Source organism: Watersipora subatra, chromosome 9 (assembly GCF_963576615.1).
Source record: "Watersipora subatra chromosome 9, tzWatSuba1.1, whole genome shotgun sequence".
Classification (NCBI taxonomy): domain Eukaryota; kingdom Metazoa; phylum Bryozoa; class Gymnolaemata; order Cheilostomatida; family Watersiporidae; genus Watersipora; species Watersipora subatra.
In genome coordinates, this window is record NC_088716.1 from 23,198,656 (window position 1) to 23,222,241 (window position 23,586).

At 35.7% G+C, this 23,586-nt stretch overlaps 2 protein-coding genes across 2 annotated transcripts; one reads left to right on the plus strand and one right to left on the minus strand.

The window, feature by feature from the left end:
• Positions 1-571: 571 nt before the first annotated feature.
• Positions 572-18,650, minus strand: LOC137405495 (D-2-hydroxyglutarate dehydrogenase, mitochondrial-like). Its single transcript, XM_068091790.1, has 11 exons — positions 18,510-18,650; positions 16,662-16,931; positions 16,006-16,113; positions 14,990-15,079; positions 12,086-12,279; positions 10,417-10,585; positions 8,814-8,990; positions 7,203-7,312; positions 4,753-4,927; positions 3,277-3,399; positions 572-1,157 (listed from the first exon to the last, which is right to left on the minus strand). The coding sequence occupies exons 2-11, from the start codon at positions 16,885-16,887 to the stop codon at positions 1,030-1,032; spliced, it is 1,500 nt and encodes a 499-aa protein (XP_067947891.1). The 5' UTR covers positions 16,888-16,931; positions 18,510-18,650; the 3' UTR covers positions 572-1,029.
• A 150-nt stretch (positions 18,651-18,800) lies between these two features.
• LOC137405496 (GATOR1 complex protein NPRL2-like) lies at positions 18,801-21,807 on the plus strand. Its single transcript, XM_068091791.1, has 2 exons — positions 18,801-18,916; positions 19,638-21,807. Exon 2 carries the CDS (start codon positions 19,638-19,640, stop codon positions 20,853-20,855), a length of 1,218 nt encoding a protein of 405 aa, XP_067947892.1. The 5' UTR covers positions 18,801-18,916; the 3' UTR covers positions 20,856-21,807.
• Positions 21,808-23,586: the final 1,779 nt, after the last annotated feature.

Sequence of the window (23,586 nt, forward strand, 5' to 3'; positions counted from 1 at the left end):
AATGAAGCCTAATTACCCATAAAAATTGACGTTGATTACACCATGATGACAAGCCCAACACCACGACTAGCTATGCTATTGCGTATTATGGGCTTCATCACTCTTCCAGCTTTTTTCTTTTGTTTAACTAATTTTGTTGATGAAAATAAATCAACAAAATAAATACAGTCACTGTTGCACAAGTAACAAAAAGGTTCTTGCATAGAAAATTTATTTTTAATTGGCTAAGTCTACTCTAAGCAATGAATTTTAGTAACTTAAGCTAGTTAATCTTACTATAATAAGAGCTGTTATTATAACTTGAGCCAGTGCTAGGAAAAAAGATTGTGTTATGATTTTCAAGTGTGTTAGATAAAGCGTGAGTATTTTAACCAATCGGTATTAAATATTGGCAGCAGATGTAATAATTATGATGTGCACAAGTATTCCATTGTATAGCAATGTAGTGGCATGGCGTAGTAAGTAGTTTAGCATGCACATCTGTAGACTCATTCAAATCTTGTGCGAAGCGCATCGTTCATTCCTAAAACCTTTTGCTCAAACTGAACACACGGACAACAAATAACCAACACTGAGATTTATATGTATTTAGATGGAAAATTTTAAAAAACAAATTTAAAGAACCTGTCAGTTGTGTGAATTGCAAGGTTTGCTTCAACACAGATTGATGAAGCACATGACCAACAAATAAGTAAAATAAAAAATCAATATATTTGTCTAAAATCAATTAAGCCGTTTTCTAAAGTCTAGAAGAATGATGTCAGTGAATACAATCAACTTGACACCAAAACTTCAATATGCAAAATTAGCACCAGCATTTGTAGAATTTGACAACTGCATCAAATTCCACATTGTGCACACGTTTTACATAATAAAATGCATAGATAACCTGAATTGTAACTATCACAGCAGTGGATTGTAGTTAAATCAGTAAGCTTCCTTATTAAAGGCAAAAGTTGTTTACCCGTCAATCAAAAGGGTAAATAACTGATGAATAACAATGATATGACTAACAAGAATTCCTAATCTTTATCCCTCTGGTAGATACTTATAGGGGTTGAGTATTCCTTTAGGGTCAAGGGTCTGTTTTAAAACTTTCATCAGGTTGACCATCTCCTTGCTCTTGCTATGATAGATGTATTGCTTTTTCTTAAAACCTGTCAAACACCTCAAGAGGCTTAATCTAAACGATGAGGAAATGAACTGAACAAGCTGAAGTCAAGAAGGGCGTGTCTTATCAGATGCTAAAGTCAAGGAGGGGGTGTCCTATTAGATGCTAAAGTCAAGGAGGGCGTGTCCTATCAGATGCGAAAGTCAAGGAGGGGGTGTCCTATCGGATGCTAAAGTCAAGGAGGGCGTGTCCTATCAGATGCTAAAGTCAAGGAGGGCGTGTCCTATCAGATGCTAAAGTCAAGGAGGGCGTCTCCTATCAGATGCTAAAGTCAAGGAGGGCGTGTCCTATCAGATGTTAAAAAAGGGTATGTCTGAGATTATAAACAAACACCCTCTCCTTCACAGTATTCCAAAGCAAAAGCCACTGGATGACAAATAAACATAAAAATTGCGCAGAGTCACAGATGGTCAAGATATATTATGGCGGCAACTGCAATGAGAGAGCTTCACTGACTATCAACAGCTTTCAGTCAATGGCCAAGCTATTAAAGGTGCTAACAGTCACTATGTTTTCATGACACGCATGATTGGCCAATTTGAGGCAATTCGCAAGTTAACCGCATCATGGAAACGACATAAATCTGCAAGCTAAGAGAGTTTTATCTCTTTTTGAACTCTGTAACTTTATCAAATCCATCATGCTTGCGAATTATGGAAACGACACTTGCAAATGATGCGCATTAAAATACCGTGCCAGCTATTCAATTTAAAACATTTTCAATTCTTCCGTTCGTTCTTTCTCGATCGAGTTTCACGTGTTTGCGTTACTAAAAAATGCGTCGCTAATTATTAACTTATAGCAGATAGTTCCCAACCCATATCATGCGAATGTACATAAAAACACCTAATTCACACGATAGCGCAAATTACATGACTATGTGAAGAACATGTCGAACAACCACTTTCTGCCGGCTGGTATTTATGAACTAACCAAAGTAGCTAAACTATCTAATCTAGGTTAGCAATAACAAGTGCTGCTATGATTATTTTAACTGTTTTACCACTTTCTCTGGATATAACTGCCCAGCAAAGACCTTCACAATGCTAATGAAAGGTACAAGAATTTCATGATTTGGCAGACTACTGAAAGATCATTTGCTATCATTTCAGTGGATGTATTACCAATGATATACAGCCACCCAAGGATAGCCGATGGCTCTCATATGGCTCTCATATGGGGTTTAATGATGGAGCTCTGTTGGGATGAACCCGAACACGGCACCCAAACAAACAAATATGCTGAATAAAGCCCCTCGTAAATTTACAAATATTATGAACTATAGTGGTTATTTACTTATCTGTTGAATTCATTTTGTTGTCAAATAAATATAGTATCCCAATATTGTCACCATTATGATCAGTCAGTTGCCATTCGCAAGCATTCGTGGTATTAATAGTCACAATCGTAAAATAGCCAAAATTCGGTTTTGTATTTAGATTTTGAGTATGAAAACTACACTGCACAGCGTTGCCTGCTGTCCCATCTCATTGACCAGGTAAAACAATGTGACAACGATAAAAGACTTTGTCATTTTATATTAGGGGTGGCAAAATATTAATCAAAAACTAGGGAAAAAAGGCCGTTGTTCGGGTAATTTTGGGTAAATTATATTCAACTTTAAGCATATACTACGACCTTTACCAATTTCAAAATTAGTAAAAGTAGGTAGTTTGAAGTGTTTTATTTTGCATGGATCCATAATTTTGGTTAGGTATTACCCCTACATTGTAGAAATTCAAGGTTTGCTATTGTGACCCGCGGGGTCTACTGGCTGAATGAGCTAATGAAACGATAACAGCAAACTGTTATCGTTTTCTCGATAACAGTTTTTCCAAAACCTAACAAGGCAACGCGACCGCCCCGCGAGAATTGTGTTAGCTTCGAAACCCAGGCCAGCACAATCCTAACAGAGCTAGATCATTAAACCCCGCCCATATGAAAGCCGTCGGCTGTCTTTGGGAGGCTGTATATCATTGGTATTACTCACTGTTTGACAGGAAGGCAAACCAGCCACACCTTGTACGAAACCGTGAATAACACACAAAAATTTCCCTTTGACAAAAAAAATTAAATTTCCATGCAGTAGTTTAAATCTCACCCACCTAGCCCATGCTCTGCGCTTATGCTACCGTTATGGGCAGAGGTCCAGTCGTAGAGGAATGGCTCTATCAGATCCATAACATGCTGGTCATATTCTGCGCTAGTTATATTGAGGTGAAGGTTACCTAAAAAAATAAATAATTTTTACTATAATGAGAGTCGTGTCTGTCCATTAACACGCTAAGAGCATTAGGAAAAAAGATTGCACCACATAAGAATTGAACCAGAAATTCGCATTCCCAGCTAAGCACCAGAGATGGGCACTACAGTTAACATGCTTGCTCGAGCAAGCCTCAAGGCTTACTTGACAAATGAATTGAAAAGAATCAATTCTCTGGTGTCTTCTACTTACTGTGGAATTGTATGGACTCAGAGCATCCTACCAAGAAAAATTGAATTGAATCAAGTATTTATTGTTACCATAGAGAAATTGACTCAATTCTCTATTTTCAATAAGCAAAACGACTCGAGTCAAATTGCACCAATCCTTCCCTTTATAATTACTGCATTGACAGAAATCCATCATGGACAGTAATGTTCTAAGTAACACAATCTTTTACTTGATAAGCGCCAAAGAGAAGATGTCAGTGCAGTCCGTTGTTGCCACCCTCACTCTCTTTTTTGCAAAAACTTTGATATCACTGCGTATATCTTATTGGTCAATAATATGTACTATGCACTGGCTTTATGGTTTGCCTGCGTACTGACAATGAGCTTATAAGCTTTATAGCTGCTCACGAAGATCATTCATTCTACCAAAAAACCTTTATAACAACTCGCCTTAGCACCTATCAGATCCTCCAGTGTTATCAGATCCACCCGAAACTGCCACAATAAATTTAGGAAGTTAGGTTATCATACGTTTCTTCATTTCCATTGGTCAATTTTAATGATAGCAACGGCTCTCAGGTCATTTGTCTTCAAAATTGACGAATAAAAAATGATTTATGTATTTTTGGTTTGTTGAAATGAGTGGTCCTCATTGAACAGTTTAAACTTTCCAATGTAACTCTTTCTATCTGAAATCAACTTCATTTGAGACTCGTTTGAGAGTGCTCACAGATTCATCATTAATAAAAGGTGACTTGATGTTAAATTGTCAGAAATAATACAAAGTACAGATGCCAAAGCTTCTGTTTATGTTGCAGCAGCGGCTGTGTTGAATGCGTCAGATATCACGCAATGACAAAATACTGTACATGAGATTAACGAGATGTCAACCTTATTAAACTGACGCTGTAACCGGCTCAGCAAATCAGCCACCTTCTAAAGCCCCAGAATTGTGCCAATCTTTATTCTTTGTGCTTTGTGATGTAAAAAGCAAGCTGATGGACGCACAACAGCCAATTACAATACAGAAGTAGTGCACAAGCATTTTTTATGTTGTTTTTCAATCAATTAACAATTTGTCTTTATCAAAAGATAATTTTTTGTGCCCTTAAAATGTAATTCATATCAAAATATTAATGATCACCTACCGTCTCCTAAATGGCCATAGCCAATACATCTTAAGGCCGCACTCCCTTCTATTCTCGTCCTCATCTCCCTGACAAGGTCATACCAGACAGGCTGTGGCAAGGAGATATCATACTTATAGCAATAGCCATCATGAAGCAGAGCCTCCGCTGCCGTTTCCCTCAGAGTCCACATGTGCTGTTCAACACACAAACTCAAATTACAAACAGGTGCTTGAAGTTTGGTGTTGCTGTGTCTACGGCCGCCGTTCCTGAAGATGAGGAGACCAGCGCCGCAGTCAATCAGGGAGAATGCGACTATCATATAATACTCACACTAACACTCAATAGAGTACACAGTCATTTGGTAGTTGTATGCTCGCTAAAGCACGGCTTATTCTATTATATTTTAGGCTATATATAGCTGTGGTTCGTACCGTAAGTCCTCATGCTCAAGCCGCGCGGCTTGTGCTCAAAACCAGATGACTCACGAAAGAAAACATAATCCTCCAACAAGCCGCGTATGCCCACAGACCGCGGCTAATGACTGGGGTTTTGTCGTCCTTGACCCCTTCAGAAGCGAGAGTGTTGAGAAGAGTTTCGCTATACCCCCATCTTCTTGAATAAGAAAACAGGCTACATCAGTACGCGTGAAAAGAATTTTCTTTTACTTCCAAGTTCGAATTAAAATTCCTAAACCCTTGCATCAAGAACTTACTTGCCATGTCTCAGCTAGATTTTTATTGCACTGTTAGAGGCACGGGCTAGCCGGGTCACGAACTCAAGGATTTTCGCCACGCTCATACAAAACAAAAACAACAGGGTAGACGCACTTTTCGCGGTCTTCCACACGAATATTCAAAAATACTAACAGATGTCAATTCTATCGGCCAAACACAACCTACTAATGGATGAGCAACCTATTAATGTATCCGAATACCTCATATAAAGTAAGCCAACCAGGTTACATAAAGGTTAATACCCACTTTATCTCTGGAAATATGCCTGTCCGCGGTTTTTGGCCAAGATTAACCAGGGTTCATTATACACAAAAATGTATATTACGGGTTCCGGAGGGACCCCATTCTGTTTATTAAGTTCGGGCGTCCATATAAACACCCTGTCCCGAATAGAAGCCACAATATAAGCTAATCACAACGCCATACAATACGGTACCTACGCGCTAACGGTAGTTGTAGTAGTGGAGTGGTAGTTCATTTACGTGCTCATGATTTATTCAACGCGTGAATTTGGTTGGCTTAAAAATAGTTTAAGTTTTGGTACGGGGACAATGGACCCACCCGATAATATTAAATAACGGACTACCTACAGAACCCGTAAGAGACATTTTGGTGTATGATGAACCCTGGTTAATCTTGGCCAAAAACCGCGGGCAGGCATATTTCCAGAGATAAAGTGGGTATTAACCTTTATGTAACCTGGTTGGCTTACTTTATATGAGGTATTCGGATACATTAATAGGTTGCTCATCCATTAGTAGGTTGTGTTTGGCCGATAGAATTGACATCTGTTAGTATTTTTGAATATTCGTGCGGAAGACCGCGAAAAGTGTGTCTACCCTGTTGTTTTTGTTTTGTATGAGCGTGGCGAAAATCCTTGAGTTCATGACCCGGCTAGCCCGTGGTTAGAGGCTTCACGTTTATGTAAAGATGCGGTCAGGAAAGAAACGGTTTTAATGACCTATGACTGTGGTGAGTTAAACATTAGCGTTAAATTCTTCGTTAGTCTAAAGTATTCCATAAACATGACCTTGAAAATAAACGAGTAGGTCGCCAACACCCCGTACATAAAAGTCTATCATGGCTGCGATTCTATGGTTATAGCGCGGAACTGAGCAGAGACCGCATTTATCGAGAAGCCGCCCTAAGCCTCACGTAAGTTTTAAAAACTTGGCTTTAGCCGCGGCCTATGACTTTGAATCAGAAGCCGAGCCCAACGACAAGCCGCGCGGCTTGAGCATAAGGACTTACGGTAGTTACAACATATTGCGGATATCAATCTTTTGTTTTGACTATATTATCACCCTTTTATTTTGCCTGCAAACAGAGACTTTTTAAAAGAATCTTAAAGATTCAATAAAGAGACAAGCAAATGGAATATTTAATGGATGTAGTAAATAATTGCAAACAATTACCAGTTAGAAGCATAACATATTCACAAGTGTATAGTGATATTAAAATATTTATGACTTTTATGATCTTTTTAGTTTAATAAATTATTTATTTAATAAATAAATACTGAATTATTTAATAAATTATTCTTTTAGATTCTCACAAAATGATTAATTAAAAAAAGATTGGAGTTGTGTCCACTTTAACTTTAGGGTTGCCTTTACTGGAGATGCAGGGATTAATACACAGACTCTTAACACAGTCTCTGACATTATATAGGAACATTCATTTTTTTCATTAAAACATCCCCTTGGGAAGTATCCAATAAAAAACTGAGCATACTTTACGCTGTGTAACGTCTCTGGCTACCGTCCCGTCTGCTATCAGCTCATTTCCCATCAAATGTTCCAGCAATGTGTCCAATTTCGCTTTGTCATGCTCTTCGTCAGATCCTAAAGCCAACCCTGAGCTGGTATATTGCAAGTAATGCATGCATTATCATGTAATGCATTATAATGTGATGCAGTGCTGCACTACATAGTGCCTAGGAGATAGAGAGTAAAAACAAACTACAATAATAGTAATATACCTTTTGGCTTATTAGGATGAGGGCATGATTGAGCTACATTTACTATAAATATATGAATATAGCGTAAAACCTCTAATTGAACGCCATGGCGCTCTATTTTTCAACCTTTTCTTTATAGTGAGGGTCAACTGGAGGTGGTGTTCAAATTTAGGTAGCATTCACTTAGAGGTCTTACGGTACTTTTTTAAAAAGTGTCCTTTTCATATCCAATATTTTTAATATTGTTAAAAAAATTATTTCTAATTTAACATGGATTTATCTAAATGGTGTTTCGTAAATACATGTATTTAAAAAAAACTTCTATTAATTCTACCAATAATGCTGTGACTATTAGTGCAAGTTCTTCTAAAATAGCAACGTGGCTGCACTCTATAATCAACAGACATTAAGGTCCAAACACACTAGGCGATTTTATCACGTGCGTCATGAAGAGCGCGGGTTATCACTGGCGTGTGCCTAAACACACTTGAGCGATTCGGAGTTGTTAATAAATTAAGGTAATTCAATAGGGTGCCAATAGGGTCTAGGCAACAACGTAAACATCTTCCGCTTTGGTTATTAGTCCTACCTCACTTTCACGGATTGTACATGACAAGAAGACTTGAGAAAAAACGATTCTTGTATTTTTTAACAGTAATATTTTACGATTTTTATATATAAATTGCTTTATAGCAGTTTTTCATATTTAATATATTAAATAATTACCATTCTCAAGATGGTCGAGCTGCGCAACGATTGATTCCAAATGTTGGTTTTCAACTGGGCTTTTTTGAAATTTTTGTGTGTTACATGTATGTCATGCAGGACTGGGAGTGCTTTTATTAAATTTATGAACAATTCAGTGTTCACTATTCATAACAAAATAGCAAAATGTCGCTGCTGTACATTGGTGAACGTAGATAAGAAATAATTACCCGCCATAAAATTGCATTTTGGAAAAAATCGACCAATCGAAATGCATCTCGCTAGCGATAAAGTTGTGATAGAAAATGTCTAGCGTTATCACTCTGCATGAGCTCGCTGAGCAAGTTCTAGCGCAGATTAGCGCCACGCAGCGCGATAATCGCACTAAATAACACAAAGTGTGTTTGCACCTTTACTAGTCATTTCTTTTGAAGTGCAAAATGATCATCAGAATAACAGTCTCTTATTTGCAGTCTTTTTTTCTTTTTTAAATTCGTTTTTTTCGGTGTAATTAGATGATTTTGAGGGTTTCAGGTCAATTACGTTCTTTTATTTTCGCATGCGGTTTAAATCTGAATTGACATATTAAAATGGTTCAGTGTAGGTGGGATAATAATCCAGCAAGATAGTACCATATATCTATTTCAATAAAAGCTAATAAAGTTAGCAGACGTTCTTACCCGAGGTCTCAATAAGCAGGTAGTAAGGAAACTCGGCCAAGGGGTAGCTGAGGCCAAGGTTATCACAGACAACTTGACGCGTAGCTAAATCCATAAATTCAAAGCCTGAGAGAATCTCTCCTACATACTTCTTTGTGAGTGAGAGAACCTTGAGGCATGTCTCAAACTTTTCGACACCTATAAGAAGTCGTATATAACACATTCTGTGCACACTCTGTCTCATGATCACCTCTACATAAGGATTTCTTGACATGCAATATGAAGATGAAGCAAAGATCTGTTCTGACGTAGGAACAAATTTTTAAATTATAAAGTTTAAAATTAAAATATTCAAGTTTGGTAGATAAAAGTACAAAAGCCAACAGAACTTGAAAACAAAAATAAACGTAATATATAATACACGAAGTAAGTTAATTTAACCTATGACTAGGGTAAGTCAAAGTAAGTTAAACTGGATATTTCCGTCATTCGCTTTATCACTACATACTGCCAAACCTAAACATGTCTCTATGGCAAAGTAGCAATAAAAACTTTTTTGTTATCTATTAATTTAGTTTTTACGAACAATTTAGGTTTATAAATATAGGTTGTTCTATAGTTTATATACCTATTAAATAAATTAAATGTAGTAATTAGTACCTGTAGTCACTATCCAGTACTAATACTACATTTAATTACCTTTATGATTGCTTATGGAGCTCTAAAACAGATCAAACAAAATACAATGTATTCTCAACAGGATTTCACACCTTAAGTAAGTTAAGTAACAATAAATGATGTGCTGGTAACAATATGGGCATTTATTGCTAAAGTTTGTATGTTTAGTATAAAGAGATGGCTCCCCATTGAGGCATTATTGGGTTGTATTGATAACACATGAAGCTCTGAAGCAAACAAACAGTTATAAAATAGTTACGATCAGATCAACAGGTGCATGTAATGAACATGATAGTAACTTGCCTGCAACAATAAAATTATGCTACTTCGTAACAAAAAATGAGCAATATAGCAAGTGAAACATGCTTATTGTTTTGAAACATTGTTTGGTGGATGTGCACAAAATTCGAGTACAGCTTCACTGTATCCTACAAGTATGTAGGATTGAACCTGTTGCTAATGGGCTTGCTCATTGTGGGCGAGCAACTCCTCGTATGGCTTTAATTAGTCATTCACTGTGTTAGTCAGCATGTAAATAAAATGTTATGGTCAGGTATAAAAGGTTTTTATATAGTGCTATAAAAACCATTGTCTGAGTGCCATAATATGTGTAGTCATGTTTTTATCACTCTGAAAGAGCAGTTGTGATCTACTGGGTGAAGAGTAAAACAACTCCAATGCAAATGTCTACAAGATTAACATAACCTCAAATTTGTCCTTCACCTTTGAAGACATCAAATAAATTTAACTCTTCGCATGTCATACAAAATTATTGATCGTTGACCACAGCTTGAGATCATTGTTATTAGGGTAAGATGAAAAGAAAGGAAACCCTTCCGTCGAATGAAGACTCTCAGGTCATGGATGACAGTCAGAGCAAGTGCTTTCTGACAATTAATGTCACCATTGCCAGTAGTCTATACAACTCAAGGATCAACAGACGTACCAATCATTGCAGCATTGATGGAGCTAGGTCTAGTCGGGCACTTTATAGTTGCAGCTGTAATCAATCCCAAAGTGCCTTCAGCACCAATGAATAGATGTTTGAGGTCATATCCTGTGTTGTCCTTGATTAGAGGGTTCATATTGTCTAGTATTTCTCCATTAGCTAGCACCTGCAGTCAAACACAAAGAGTCCTGTCATACAGATTACAAATACAAGTGTCAGATCAAACCTAGAAGACTTTCTACAAACACTGACCAATCAGCTGTCGAAAAACTTTCAACAATTAAGTTAAATCAAATCTATGACTGTACCTTGGTCATCGCAACATTTAAACATTAATTTTGATATATGGGGGAACAATTCTTACTTCCATTACAAATTTCCAATTACTTGCATTTATAGAAAGTGAAACATTGTACAAAAATAGTTACATGGGCGGGCAACTTTACTTAAATTAGGAGTAGAATCTTCATGAAAAACTTACAAGCATGCAACATGTTTGTAAGTTTGTAGTAACACTAACCATTGAGTAGTAATACTAATTGATGGCAAACACAAAGACTTGTTATAGTTATATAGTCGATTATCTATTATCCGTTTACCGTTTATTGTGTGCTGTCTAACAATACAAGCAATAGTATATTACTATTTTAATAACTTGAAAGTCAGTAAAATTAAATATTATATGAAATTTTCGTTTCATCGCACCCATTTAAACAATAAAAAACACACATACAAAATTTCTCATTTTTTGATGTAATGAAAATATTAAATCGACCCAATTTTTTTATTTTTGCTAGTATTATAGTAAGAAGTATTATAAAATCCCCAATTGAAATATGTAATCATCTGCAACCCTTATGCACAATATTGATTACCCACACAGAGGGAAGACAATGGAAAACAAATCTATAATCAGTTCTAATATAAAAGAGTTGTTACTATATAGCATGGTTGAAATCTCCTTCACTACTCCATCAATACAGACGTTAAGACAACAGCTTGTCATTGACTAGCAATCACTGTGCCTAAACTCCTAGGTCATGCTCAAGTTTCATGTGCAGTGGTATCTCTTTGAGAGTTGTGCACCCTCAACTCAGCAGACTGAGAGTGAGCGGTGACCACCTGGGTTTAAGATTATAAGAGTTTAGACAATGACGTCATAGCTAGTTAGCTGTGGCGGCGGAAATGCTACGCCTCAAATTGATAACATATTACTGAGACACTAACTTTTCACTTTCAAAAAACCCACTTCAAAAAGTAGCACTTATCCACAACAATTCTACTTTTCCATTCTTTATTCTGTTGGTGATTTCCATATATTAGAAGTATTCATTTTCTAAATGTTTAAATAAAAACTTCAAAATTGTATATCAAGTTATTGGTAAAATCCGTTTTTTGAATAATAATTAAATTTTTAATTATTATTAGAATTTAAACTTCCTCGTTAGTTTAGACTAATATAAAAGTCTTCAAGTCAATGTTTATTTTTAGCAATGGTTCTAAGCTTCAAAAAGTGTAAGAAAAATTCAGCTCAATGCAAGTATATGTACATTTTCTGAACGTACACCGCCACCGGAAATGAGGCTTAATATAAAACGATGTTTACATGATTGTCTACACTCTTCTATGTTCTACTCAGATGACCACTACAAGTCCCAACACTTACCACCTCAAGACCTAATGTGTTGCCATGTAAGGAACCGTATCTTAGCAAACGAATCCCACCAGCGTTAGTGGAGAGATTTCCACCAATATGGCAGCTACCCTTAGCCCCAAGGTCAAGGGGCATCATGAGGTCATGCTTAGACAGTTCCTCATCAAGGGTCTCCAAGACACAGCCAGCTTCGCATTGAAGAATTCCTGTATGTAAGTGCACAGAGAAGCAATATAAAAAATAACGGAAATATTAAAAAAATATTTACCGATGAGGTACAGTTAAACCTTTGGATATGAAGTAAATTTGTTCTGAATTATGTTTAAATTGTCCATTTGGGGAATGAATGATAGTATACATTAACTGAATGCCCGACGTTGGGCGAATAATATAAAAGGTTTTTGCACAGAAAATATATTTTTAATTTGTGTATCCCTTCATCATTTTAACTTTTAAATTGGGGCATTTGTTTATTTTTGTATGTGATTCAAGTTTGATTAAGTTGATGCTCTATCTATATATATACATATTTCTCAAAGTATGTCAAAATGTCTGTATGTCATGTATCTGTCGGTTTTCCGGATATAGATCTTTAAATCTTGATATACTGCAGCCCAATGGATTTGAACTCATGTTGATTTGCGCATCGACGAATTTTTTGTCCGGATGCTCTACCACTGAGCTAGAACGCCATAGTGATCAAATACGTTTTCACATCAAATATACAGCAAGTGCGTGGTAATTATTTTAGCCTTGGGTTTTCCACCAAAGATTTTGAGATTTGTTTGCCTCCGAGCTTGAACATAAATTAGGTTCTCGACTAAACTGGAGCATGCGCATTGCAATTAGCAAAGCTCCGGAAACGCTTGGAAACAGATAAGCATTTTACGCTTCAAAAATTCTTTACAAAAAGGGAATAACCATGTGGGACGACGGGAGATAACCCTTCCAGTCGAGTTACCCTAAAATGTTTTGGAGGATGAGTCTCCTTTAACGATGTAAAGTAAACAGGCCATTGCTGTTTATATTTTCATTTTCCTACGATTTTTGATGTAACTATCTGTTGCATTTTTTGCTGTTTCATTATCTATTTTTGTAATTTTTAATTTATTTCAATTACACAAAACACTTTTCTCATGATATGTAGTTTGAAACTTAGAGTGGAAAATGTTGATATATGTTTAATACAAATCAATCTTCTGTCCAAAGACTTTTTTATTACCCGGGCAACGCCAAGTAGCACAGCTAGTACACATATATTTATAACATTTTGGAGAAATCTGGGCGCGTATCTTGCTTCTAATAAGTTTTTCCTCTGTTAAATTAGTTAAGTGCGCTGAATCAAGCATGAAGTGTGGATATTATAACCAATCGCCATTAAAGATTGGCAGGTGTAATAAGTATGTGCACAATTATTCCATAGTATGGCAAGTAGCCCATCAAGGTGTGGTGTATAGCACGCTTGTCCGTAGAACCAGGTTTCCAAGTTCAATTCCAGTATGAAACGGTTTTCCGTTCCTAAAACTTTATCCCTATAACTGGACACACGAATGACAGACAACAGACAAACAAACACTGAGTTGACTTAGTATATATTAGTATTATAAAATATTAGCGTAAAAATACCCTACGATTCATTCAGTTTGTTGTACAGGTATATACCAAAAGCTTGCAATAACTGCTTGATAAATACAGCAAGTAAAACTATGTATAAAAATGTAAAAAAACTTAACTGCATTAAAAAACTAAATTAATAAAAGGATGTTTGTTTATAACGTTACTTTGGACACATGACTGGAGTGTATGCTTTAAAGGAAGAAATATATGGGATAACTTACTCTAAATTTAGGCTCGATAAAATATAAACTGAGTCTACATTTTGTTTTAAATTTCGATTCAAATCTTCATAAGCTCCTTCGCTTTCACCTACAAAACTGCAACGTTTCCCGCAATTTTGAGTGTTTTATACAAAACTAACTTCAAATGTACCAGCAAGTATTTGGGCAATTTTTGCATGTTTCTTTAAAAACTTTGTACCTTGAGGGATCATAAGTACAAGTTTGAATGATCTCGAGACATGACATGAACATTGTCGATCTTAAAGTATTCACAATTTTTCAGTTTTATGTTACTGAAGGTCCTAATGATCCATTTTTAGGTAAAACGACCTGTTAATACCATATTGTTAAACAGAATCTTCTATGCAAAATCACCACATTGATGTGTTAGTTTTTCTATAGCTGAGTAAAATGAACAGGTATGTTTGGCCAAAACTCCAAAGACAGCTACAGTTTTGACCAGCCATTTGATGACATATATAGTCAAAAGTCATTTTACCCAAGCTTCACAAATTTATACAAATATTGATGCGAAGCCACACATAAATACTGTAGGTGAAAGGCACACTCAGGAGAGCCCTAACGAGAATATCTTAAACCATCCCACTAATTTGAAAATCTCCCAAAGCACATGTAACTATTACCGGTATATATTAAGCAAGTTATGTGATTCACTTAAGAGTTATTCTTAGTGTATGTGTTGGCCTCGCAGGTTGATTCCTCTTAGCTTGTTTTGTATTGCAATAATTTAGTGCTGAAACTTTTACTATTTTACTTGGTTACAAAAAAATTAATTTTCCGATTAAAACCACAAAATGAAATCTCATATATTTATCATCAAAACTACCTCCTAAACCAAAGAGCAGCAAGATGCACACTATTTTTTCTTTTCTCACACTGAGTGGTCCACCCAATGGCAGTCCACTCTACGAGTGTTCCAAAAAATGGTCCTCTCACACTCAACCCAGTTTACTCCAAGGTGGACAATGCAACAACAGTTAATGTCTTTATCGCTAATGCATTCAGAACCAGACTGAAGGCATACCAATGTGTAAGCACCAACATATAGAAGCTGTACCTGCAGTTGGATCTATGCTTTTTATCTTGTTGAGTCGCTCTGTCGACAGGATGACCTCATCAAATACGGGTACGCTGCCTCCTACCAGCCCTGAGTACAGAGAAACATCTTGAAGTATGATGAACAAGTATGAACAGAACAGATGAATAAATTAGCAGTGGTATTCAGTAATGTAGGTGACTAAACAAGAGAAGATAACTGACATATGATACTTTCATCCTGTTCATTACGAGTCGGTCATAAATTATTTCAAGTTCTTTGAGTGGCACTCATAGTGGAACACTAAAATTTTAATATCCCTAAAATTCAACTTTTGCAGAAAAATAACATCATGACTGCACTTTTTTTACTGTATTTAATATACTGTATTTTAAACTTATAAACCTTCCTTCATGTTGAGAATGTATTTCACATATAATTTCAATATTTATCAGTATTGACTTAGATCTCTCCCAGTCCATAATAGTTTTCCTAGCCTACCGATATGTCATCATGGATTACCACATATTTTTGTTTTTGGCTGTCTACTTATGTGAACTATTGTACTGTGATTTCCCTCAGCATAAAAAACCATTGAACATGATTTGTTATCGAGTTTTTTTATAATAGAGAATAGATCTGCTAGCGTATAAAAGAAGTAATGTTGGTCTTTGCAAAAAGGAGCCAAACATAAATAGACCCAAAGAGATACTTGCGCCCATCTGTATATACACAAAGAGATACTTGGGCTCATTTGTGTAGAAACCAAAGAGGAAATCTTGGCTCAACCTATACAGCCTCACCTAAAGAGATGCTTGTACCCATGTCCAAACTTGAAAGAAGCTTGTCCTTCTTTCAGAATCCTTAATTCAAAAGTATGTTAGTTCCCATCCGTGTCACAGCTTTACAGTCAAACCACACTTACCTTCATGCTACACTATCGAGATGCACCCACTAGGATTTCTATCTCTCACATTTTTATCTTAAAACAGACTGCACTCACTCATGTCCCAATCCTTACCATAACCTGCACCTACCTGTGTTGCCACCCTGGGGGCAGATAGCCAGGTTACGCTCGTAGCAATATTTGACCAGAGCCGATACTTCTTCCACACAGCCTGGCCTTAGAACAGTCTCACTCTCTCCTAACACATAATAGAAATAAGGCCAAACCATTAAATTCGGAGCTTGATAGCTAATTATACAAAGGAGAAAATACAATGTTTATCCTTAATCAAGTGATTCTTACATGGACGTGACAAGGAATTACAGATAAAGTACACGTTGACTGTGTGTTCCTACTAGCTATTAGACAATGACATAATCATAGGATGGTAGAGACGACTCCTAGTGCTCGCATAGCAAGAGGTCTATAGTCGTCTTTCTAAAACTTCATGTAGCTAGCCTGCAATAGCTGGGTTATTATAACTTACATTATAACTTTTAATTTAATTAATAATTATTAAGTTTCATGCGGTTTTCAAAATTGCGTGTTAAATTGGTTGCATGTCGAGGATGGACGTTTTTTTTTAATTAAATAGCTTGACGGTAGCTGCAAATGGCTACAGCCAATAAAATAAACCTTAATGGTTGTATATCAGCTTCAGATACCAATAAAAATGTATCCAAATCTAAATCTTGCAAATGAATATCTTGCTGGTGATATAGAGGAGTTCTAGCAAATGTGTTCTACCTCGAACAGTTCGTAGCCAGTCTGTGTTGTAACCATCTAAGTCAGATCTGATAACATTGGGAGCGCCAACTATATTCTCAAAGAATTTCACATCCTTGTCAACAACCACTCCAAACTCTTTCCTTTTAAGGCCAGGATAGCGGCTAGTTGTCAGGGCCACATTTGTTGAATAGAAGGCATGAGACGTTCTATTTGCTTTTAACAACTGCTTAACAAGTGCAGCCATCTCATCTCTTGCAGTTTTATCTTATGGTCTTCAGATCTCTGGTCCTTCCAAGAACCAATATATTGGTTTTTTAATAACAAATAGTACAAATAGTGCTATATATATGGCTATATATACATTATATATAGGCCTATATATATAGGCCTATATATATATATATAAAATATTTATAAGTGGAACTTCACTCTATAAGTTAAACATTTTATTACTAATAGTTTCATGTGGTACACTCAGTATCACACTCTTCAGATAAAATGTCTAAAATGTCTCTTCAGTTAAAATGTTTAACTTATAGAGTGAAGTTCCACTTATAAATATTTTATAATTTAGCTCTGATTTATCATTGAGCACTCTGTAACGAACTGTGCAGCGTCCACTTTGTCTATATATATATATATATATATATATATATATATATATATAGGCCTATATATATAGGCCTATATATATATAATGTATATATAGCCATATATATAGGCCTATATATATATATATATATATATATATATATATATATATATATATATATATATATATATATATATATATATATATATATATATATATAGGCCTATATATATACATATATATGTAAGAAATCGGACGTTATATGGTAGTAGATGATGGTGTCCTACTATATATCAGCATAAAAAAGTCAGCCATAGTTCACCACATAAAACAACGCACATGATAACAAGTTGCATTATAGGATTTATGGCAAAGCAATCTACTAAACATAACAAAATCAACTTGCCTTATGCTGTCCAATGCCGCAAACAAGCAAAATGATTTTACGAATATTAGTTAGTGAACATGACCAAACTTAGAGACCACTTTTTTGCTTATCATGACACCAGTTTCTGCAAATGATGCATTTACTTTTTTAATACTACTTTTACCTCCTTGTTTGTCCGAACTTCTTTTTCACTAGACGGTGGTGACATCTAAACCATCAGTTAGCTAAATATTTAGATAGCTTTTTGGTCATTTTTTATTTATCTAGAAATTGATGTAAGATTTTTTGTAATGAGTAAGTTAAAAAAATAATGTTTTAATATGTAATGCTAAGTTAATGTGTAAGTAAGAACAGCCTTGCCACTGCCTATTGGCTATTGCACAATCTTTGCATAAAATGCTTTCTAATGTTTATTTTGCATTTTCGAAAGCAAAGCTATTCTGTAACAAAAATGTTTTCAATGACATTTTCAGCTGCTTCTGAAACAGGACTTCGCACACATACCTGCCAGCTCTCACGCATTGGGCGTGAGACTCACGCAATAACCCCAAAGAAAATATGAAAATGCGTGAGAAATGCGTGAGATTTTAGCCCCAATTTCCTCAATTTTATATATACTATCATTGATACATCAATTGCCCCAAAACCAAATCTCACGCATTGCCCCACTCTTGGGTTGGCAGGTCTGTTCGCACAATGCAGTTTTTTACCGAACTAAAGCTATATTGAGCTACCAAACTATTCAATGTAACACTCTAACCTGCGTGCCTTAACTTTTTTTAAGTCAGAAAATCCGGAAATATAATGACAACTAGCTGACTAGTTATAATAAACATGATATAAGAAGTTGCAACCTGCAACAGTGTATAAATCCCAACCAACTTACAGCTGTACATACACCAAACGCGAGAATTAACTGTTTAAAAGCTTGTGAATACTGCCAACACAAAGGTACAGCAAAATAAAGTCGTTCAAATCATTATTTCATGCCTGAAGTCAAAGTCATGTGCAAAGTACTAGCATAAGCATGCAAACGCAGCAGCATATGCAAAAGTTAGCCAGTGTATCGAGACAAGAGACAAGTGTTACAAGAGCGTTACTTACGACGCGTACCAAACCTTCGTACTAGAACCCGAAAACGTCAAATTTTGTTTTAGCGATTCTAAGCAGTATTTTTATTGTTGTTTTGCAAGGACCTACTATACCTCCATCAAGTGGTGACATCAACTAGTTATTTATTTAATTAAGATTAATATTTTTCATTCTTAGGACAACATCTATGAAGCATCGAACGTAAGTATTTTTTTAAGTATTTAGATGTTTTTGGCATTCTTATACATATACTTTTTCAAGGGTGGAAACTACGCATTGAAACAAGTTCATTTATATTCGTTGAATTTTGTTGTAATGCTTTGATTAATTTTTAACAAGTTTAAAATTTTTAGTTTGGGCAGATATTAACATAGATAATCAATTTGGTGGTTTATGCTCCTTAGCAGTTTGTGTATGTATGGCTGTGTTTTAGGCAAAAGCATAACTTGAGTCTTGAGCAATTTTTACTGTTTGTTGGAAAAATCTGTTTGTCCTTGTCTTTCCTTACATCTTGGTCTACTAGTTTTATATTTAAGGTCTGTAGATTCTAGTTTAGATTTGGCTGCAACGTGTGGTGGCCTCAAGTGCTGTAACAAAAAAGTCCATAGATTTGTTTACTTTTACATAGCTTTGGTTCTGATTCAAGGAGCTAATCCAGGATATCATTCCTAATCATAGATGTGAGTTTTTATATTTGTTTTCTATTTTTGGGGTAGCTGCGTAAAATATTTGAAAAACAGTATTAAATTTGGTCAACACTTTCAACCGAGCGCGAAGTTGCATTTCTCCTATGTAAACAATTTAAATTAGACATAGGCCTATAGGTAAATTAGACATTTCATGACTGATGTGGATCACGTTCTTTAATAAAGTACTCTGTTGTTGTGGCCTCTTTTAAAATATTTTGATATTTCTTTTGTAGATGCCCCATTCACAAGTAAAAATTCAAAGCATTTTCTTTTGTTGGTTTGATGAGAGAAAAGGTCCACAGATTTTCATTCAGGTGCCGGAAGGAAGTGAATGTGTGAATGATGCTGCATTTCATTCTATTCAAAACTATCTCATTCCACGAGAAGAGCTGCAGCAAAAGCTCATAACTGTTAAAGCATTTGGCCACAAGATTCTCGGCTGCCCAGTTCATATCAAAAACAGCAACTACTCACGTAATGCTTTTATCTTTAACGTCTGCTTCGTCTTCAAACCTAATGCCAACACTAAATGCTATGAAAGGGTACTAAAAAAGCTGGTGCAGTACTTTACAGTGTTGGAGATGGAGTCTAACTATCTAAGCAGATTGTCCCCAAATATTTATGAGGAGCCGCCAGCAGAAAAGAAGTTCTTCACATCCCTCAGAGAAGTATTAAGTCAGGTTATGGAAAGGTTAAATTCTACGGGCTGCTGCGCCATTCCAATAGATGAGGCAAACACGATTCATCTTAAACTTGTCCCCATTTATGACACACCACTTCATATTGTCGACCACGATGTGCCTATACTGACAGTAAAGTTGAGCGAGTTCCATTCTCTCCAGTGGGACTTGACCACTCAACAAGTTTTGCCTCACATCGATGGCTTCAAACATGTTGCATTGGTTGCAGCCGAAGCTGGAAAAGATGTTCAACTGGTAAAGACACTTTTAGAAAACCTCTTGTACTTCCAACTCATCAAAATCATTCCCATATTTCAATATTCAAATGTCTATATGATCACCGCTGATATTCAGCGGTTGTATAAGTCAAAGGATTTGCAAGCCAAAGCGTTACAAGCCGTCAAACTTCCAAACAAACCTGAACCAACCTTCGATGATGTACTTAAGATATATTCGTGCTTCACACACGGTACCATGATGACTGTTAAAAACGTGTGCCTGCGGCTCTGTCCTCAGACTGAGATGAGGATTGACGTGAAGAAGCTGATCCAATTTGGGGTCGTGAATGGATTGCTTCGCAGAATTCACAAGTATCCGGTTCGAACTTCTGACACTTACTATGCACCTGAGACAGCCGTGGGCACTCCCTACTTGCGCTATTGCGATGGCCTCAACTCGTACGATGAGATTTGTTGCGCGCTCGGGATTACTTATGAAGAACTCGACAAAAACATTGAAGAGAATCCGACAATACATATCTGTTGGAAATAATGATAAAAAATGAAAGGAAACAGGCATACATACATTGAGGTACAGCCACTCGTGCCGATTTTTTCGTTGGTTCTGACCGAAATCATGAATTGAACGAAAAACACAAAATTATTCGGCCAAAATTCACAGAATTGTCAGAGCTGTGCATGCGCACCAAAATCGTCGACGAAACCCTTTTAATTGGCTAAACAAATTATTAGTTAGCATGATTCTAGCGGCTTTTGCAATTTATATAGTCCAAGGCACATACCGCGACACGCGGTATTCTAAAAATACTAACACAATTCGCCATAGTAAATGCGATGCAGTTGACTTGATTTCCCTAAAGATGGCAACTCTTTCTACAATGAAACTTTTGCTGCTAAATAAAACTTGTTATTATTAAAAAAAAATGATTCATAGCCATAGTGTCCGAACGATAAAAAACAACAATAGCGCAATCTAAGCATTAGCATCGTATGTACTATGTTGAATTGCACTGGTACTGTTATTATGTGTCATAATACGTGTCTTGGACTATGCCAATTGCGAAAGCTGCTAAAATCGCGCTCGCTAATAACTTGTTCAGCCGATTAAAAGTGTTTCGTTGACGATTTCGGTGTGCATGCACAGCTCTGACAATTCTGTAAATTTTGGCCGAATAATTCTTTGTTTTTCGTTAATTTCGTGATTTCGGTCAGAACCAACGAAAAAATCGGCACGTGTTGCCGTACCTTTACTGTACTACACAAACTCAAAACAAATAATAATTATAACTGATCCTTTTTTTCAAAAATTTGAGTCGGATTTTTATATAAACCTGTGCATGCTCTGATTTAATATAATACATTTGTAGCTTTCCTCTGTTTGTTCATTTGCTTGTGTAGAGTAGAGCAAAACAATGTAAAGTGTTATAATAATTATATTCTATTTTTACATAATGTATTGAAAATAAAAAACTATTCAGGGTAAATCTACACTAACAACGTTCACTGATTGATGATTTACCTTTTTCTGTCAGCTTTTCTCTGTTAGAGGGTCTCCACCACAAATGGTCTTTTCTCTCGTTTGTATAGGGTTTATTGTGATCGTTTGCTAATGATATTTGGCACAGGAGCAATTGTAGTTGGATGCTTTTCCAACACCACCAATGGTCATGCGACTCGAACCATCAACAAACCGCCAATCATTAGCCGGGCCTCTAGCCTCTGAATCGCAGCTACTCCTTTGGTTAATGGAGTAGCATATACATACATATCAGTTATTCCAAATGCAGTCCCATATAAAGATTATACTTTGTTAATTGTAGTTCATTCTAGAGAAGTTATCAAGTAAAACACTTAATAATTAAGTTTTTAATAGGAAGATAATTCTGAACAGGTTTGAGATATCAATATTATGTCATTGTTTTAGATATACTTTTGGCTTTTACATGTCTGGTAATACAGGCAATGTAAAGTTGTACGTATGTACAGTTAATGTAAATGTAAAGTTGATGTACAATAAAGTTGTACGTGAATGAGTAGCAATGTTTAGGTTACCATATTGAACAATGCAAAATCACTAAGCTTCCGATTGGATATTTTGAAAATATGTTAAAGTATTTTCAAAATATAAACCATATTAAAATAAAAAACATGCTCATCTCAATTTCTATATTGAAATGATATTTTTTGTATTAACTTCATAACTCGCCAAAATCTACTTCATCAATACATTAGTTTATCAAAATACACATCCATTTTATTGCAAATAAAAGGTGCAAATTGCAGAAATTCTCTGGTAACTATGCTAGTTTTATATATTGGTTAAGGCACGTTAAACTCACCTTATTCACAAATCTATGCAAAGTGACCAATCAGTTTTATTTTTACAAAAACTGATTAGATAGTTTATTTAAATATATGGAACCTTTTAAACAAAGTTATATAAATGCAAGCACTAGGTCTTTCTGGTTGTTTTGCGTACAAATTGCTTATGGTTATGAACTAAACTATATTTACGTTCGATTGCCTGGAACAAACTGTATGTAGTAGGGACACAACTTCAATGAATATTGTTAACTAATGACTACTTCTAGTAAAACTCATACGATTTGCATTTTATTATATTTTAATTAAAGGTTCAATTATTTTAATTGAACCTTTAATTACAATAAGGTCCGATTAAAATTCATGGACCTTATTTTAATTCTTTCATTTCTAGAAAAACATGCTTATGCAAATAGCACTAGTTCGTTTCTTTTGTGATGGTTTTCTTTTGACATGGTGTTATGATAGATGTCTTGTTCTGCTTGGCCCTTTTCTGCTTGGCCCTTTTCTGCTTGGCCCTTTTCTGCTTGGCCCTTTTCTGCTTGGCACTTTTCTGCTTGGCACTTTTCTGCTTGGCCCTTTTCTGCTTGGCCCTTTTGACTTTGATGTTTCCTAAATAATACTGGTCTTCATCCAAAGATTACCTAATCAAATGTTTAGAACATGTTAAGAACATCCAATCAGATGGTCAAAAGATAGAGCACCAAATGCAGTGTTTAGAAGGTAAGTGTAGCTAATCAGCTGTTTAGCAAGTATATGTATATAGAATAAAAATGTGCGCTGCCGCATGCAGCGGTATTATTTTGGCATTCAGCTTTGTATGTGGTTGTGGTAAAGAATAAAAGCTGAGTTAACACCAATACCGGATGAATTACTCTTCATGCAATTAGGTATATACATGTATTACAACTGTAATTTATGTTGGCCAAGCTATTTTTCAG

Coding starts and splice junctions, on each gene's coding strand:
- LOC137405495 (XM_068091790.1), bottom strand. CDS start 16,887: ATGGCTGCACTTGTTAAGCAGTTGTTAAAAGCAAATAGAACGTCTCAT. Junction 12,280..14,989: donor AAGCATAGATCCAACTGCAG/GTACAGCTTCTA, acceptor ACTTACATACAG/GAATTCTTCAATGCGAAGCT. Junction 4,928..7,202: donor GAGACGTTACACAGCGTAAA/GTATGCTCAGTT, acceptor TGTGTTGAACAG/CACATGTGGACTCTGAGGGA.
- LOC137405496 (XM_068091791.1), top strand. CDS start 19,638: ATGCCCCATTCACAAGTAAAAATTCAAAGCATTTTCTTTTGTTGGTTT.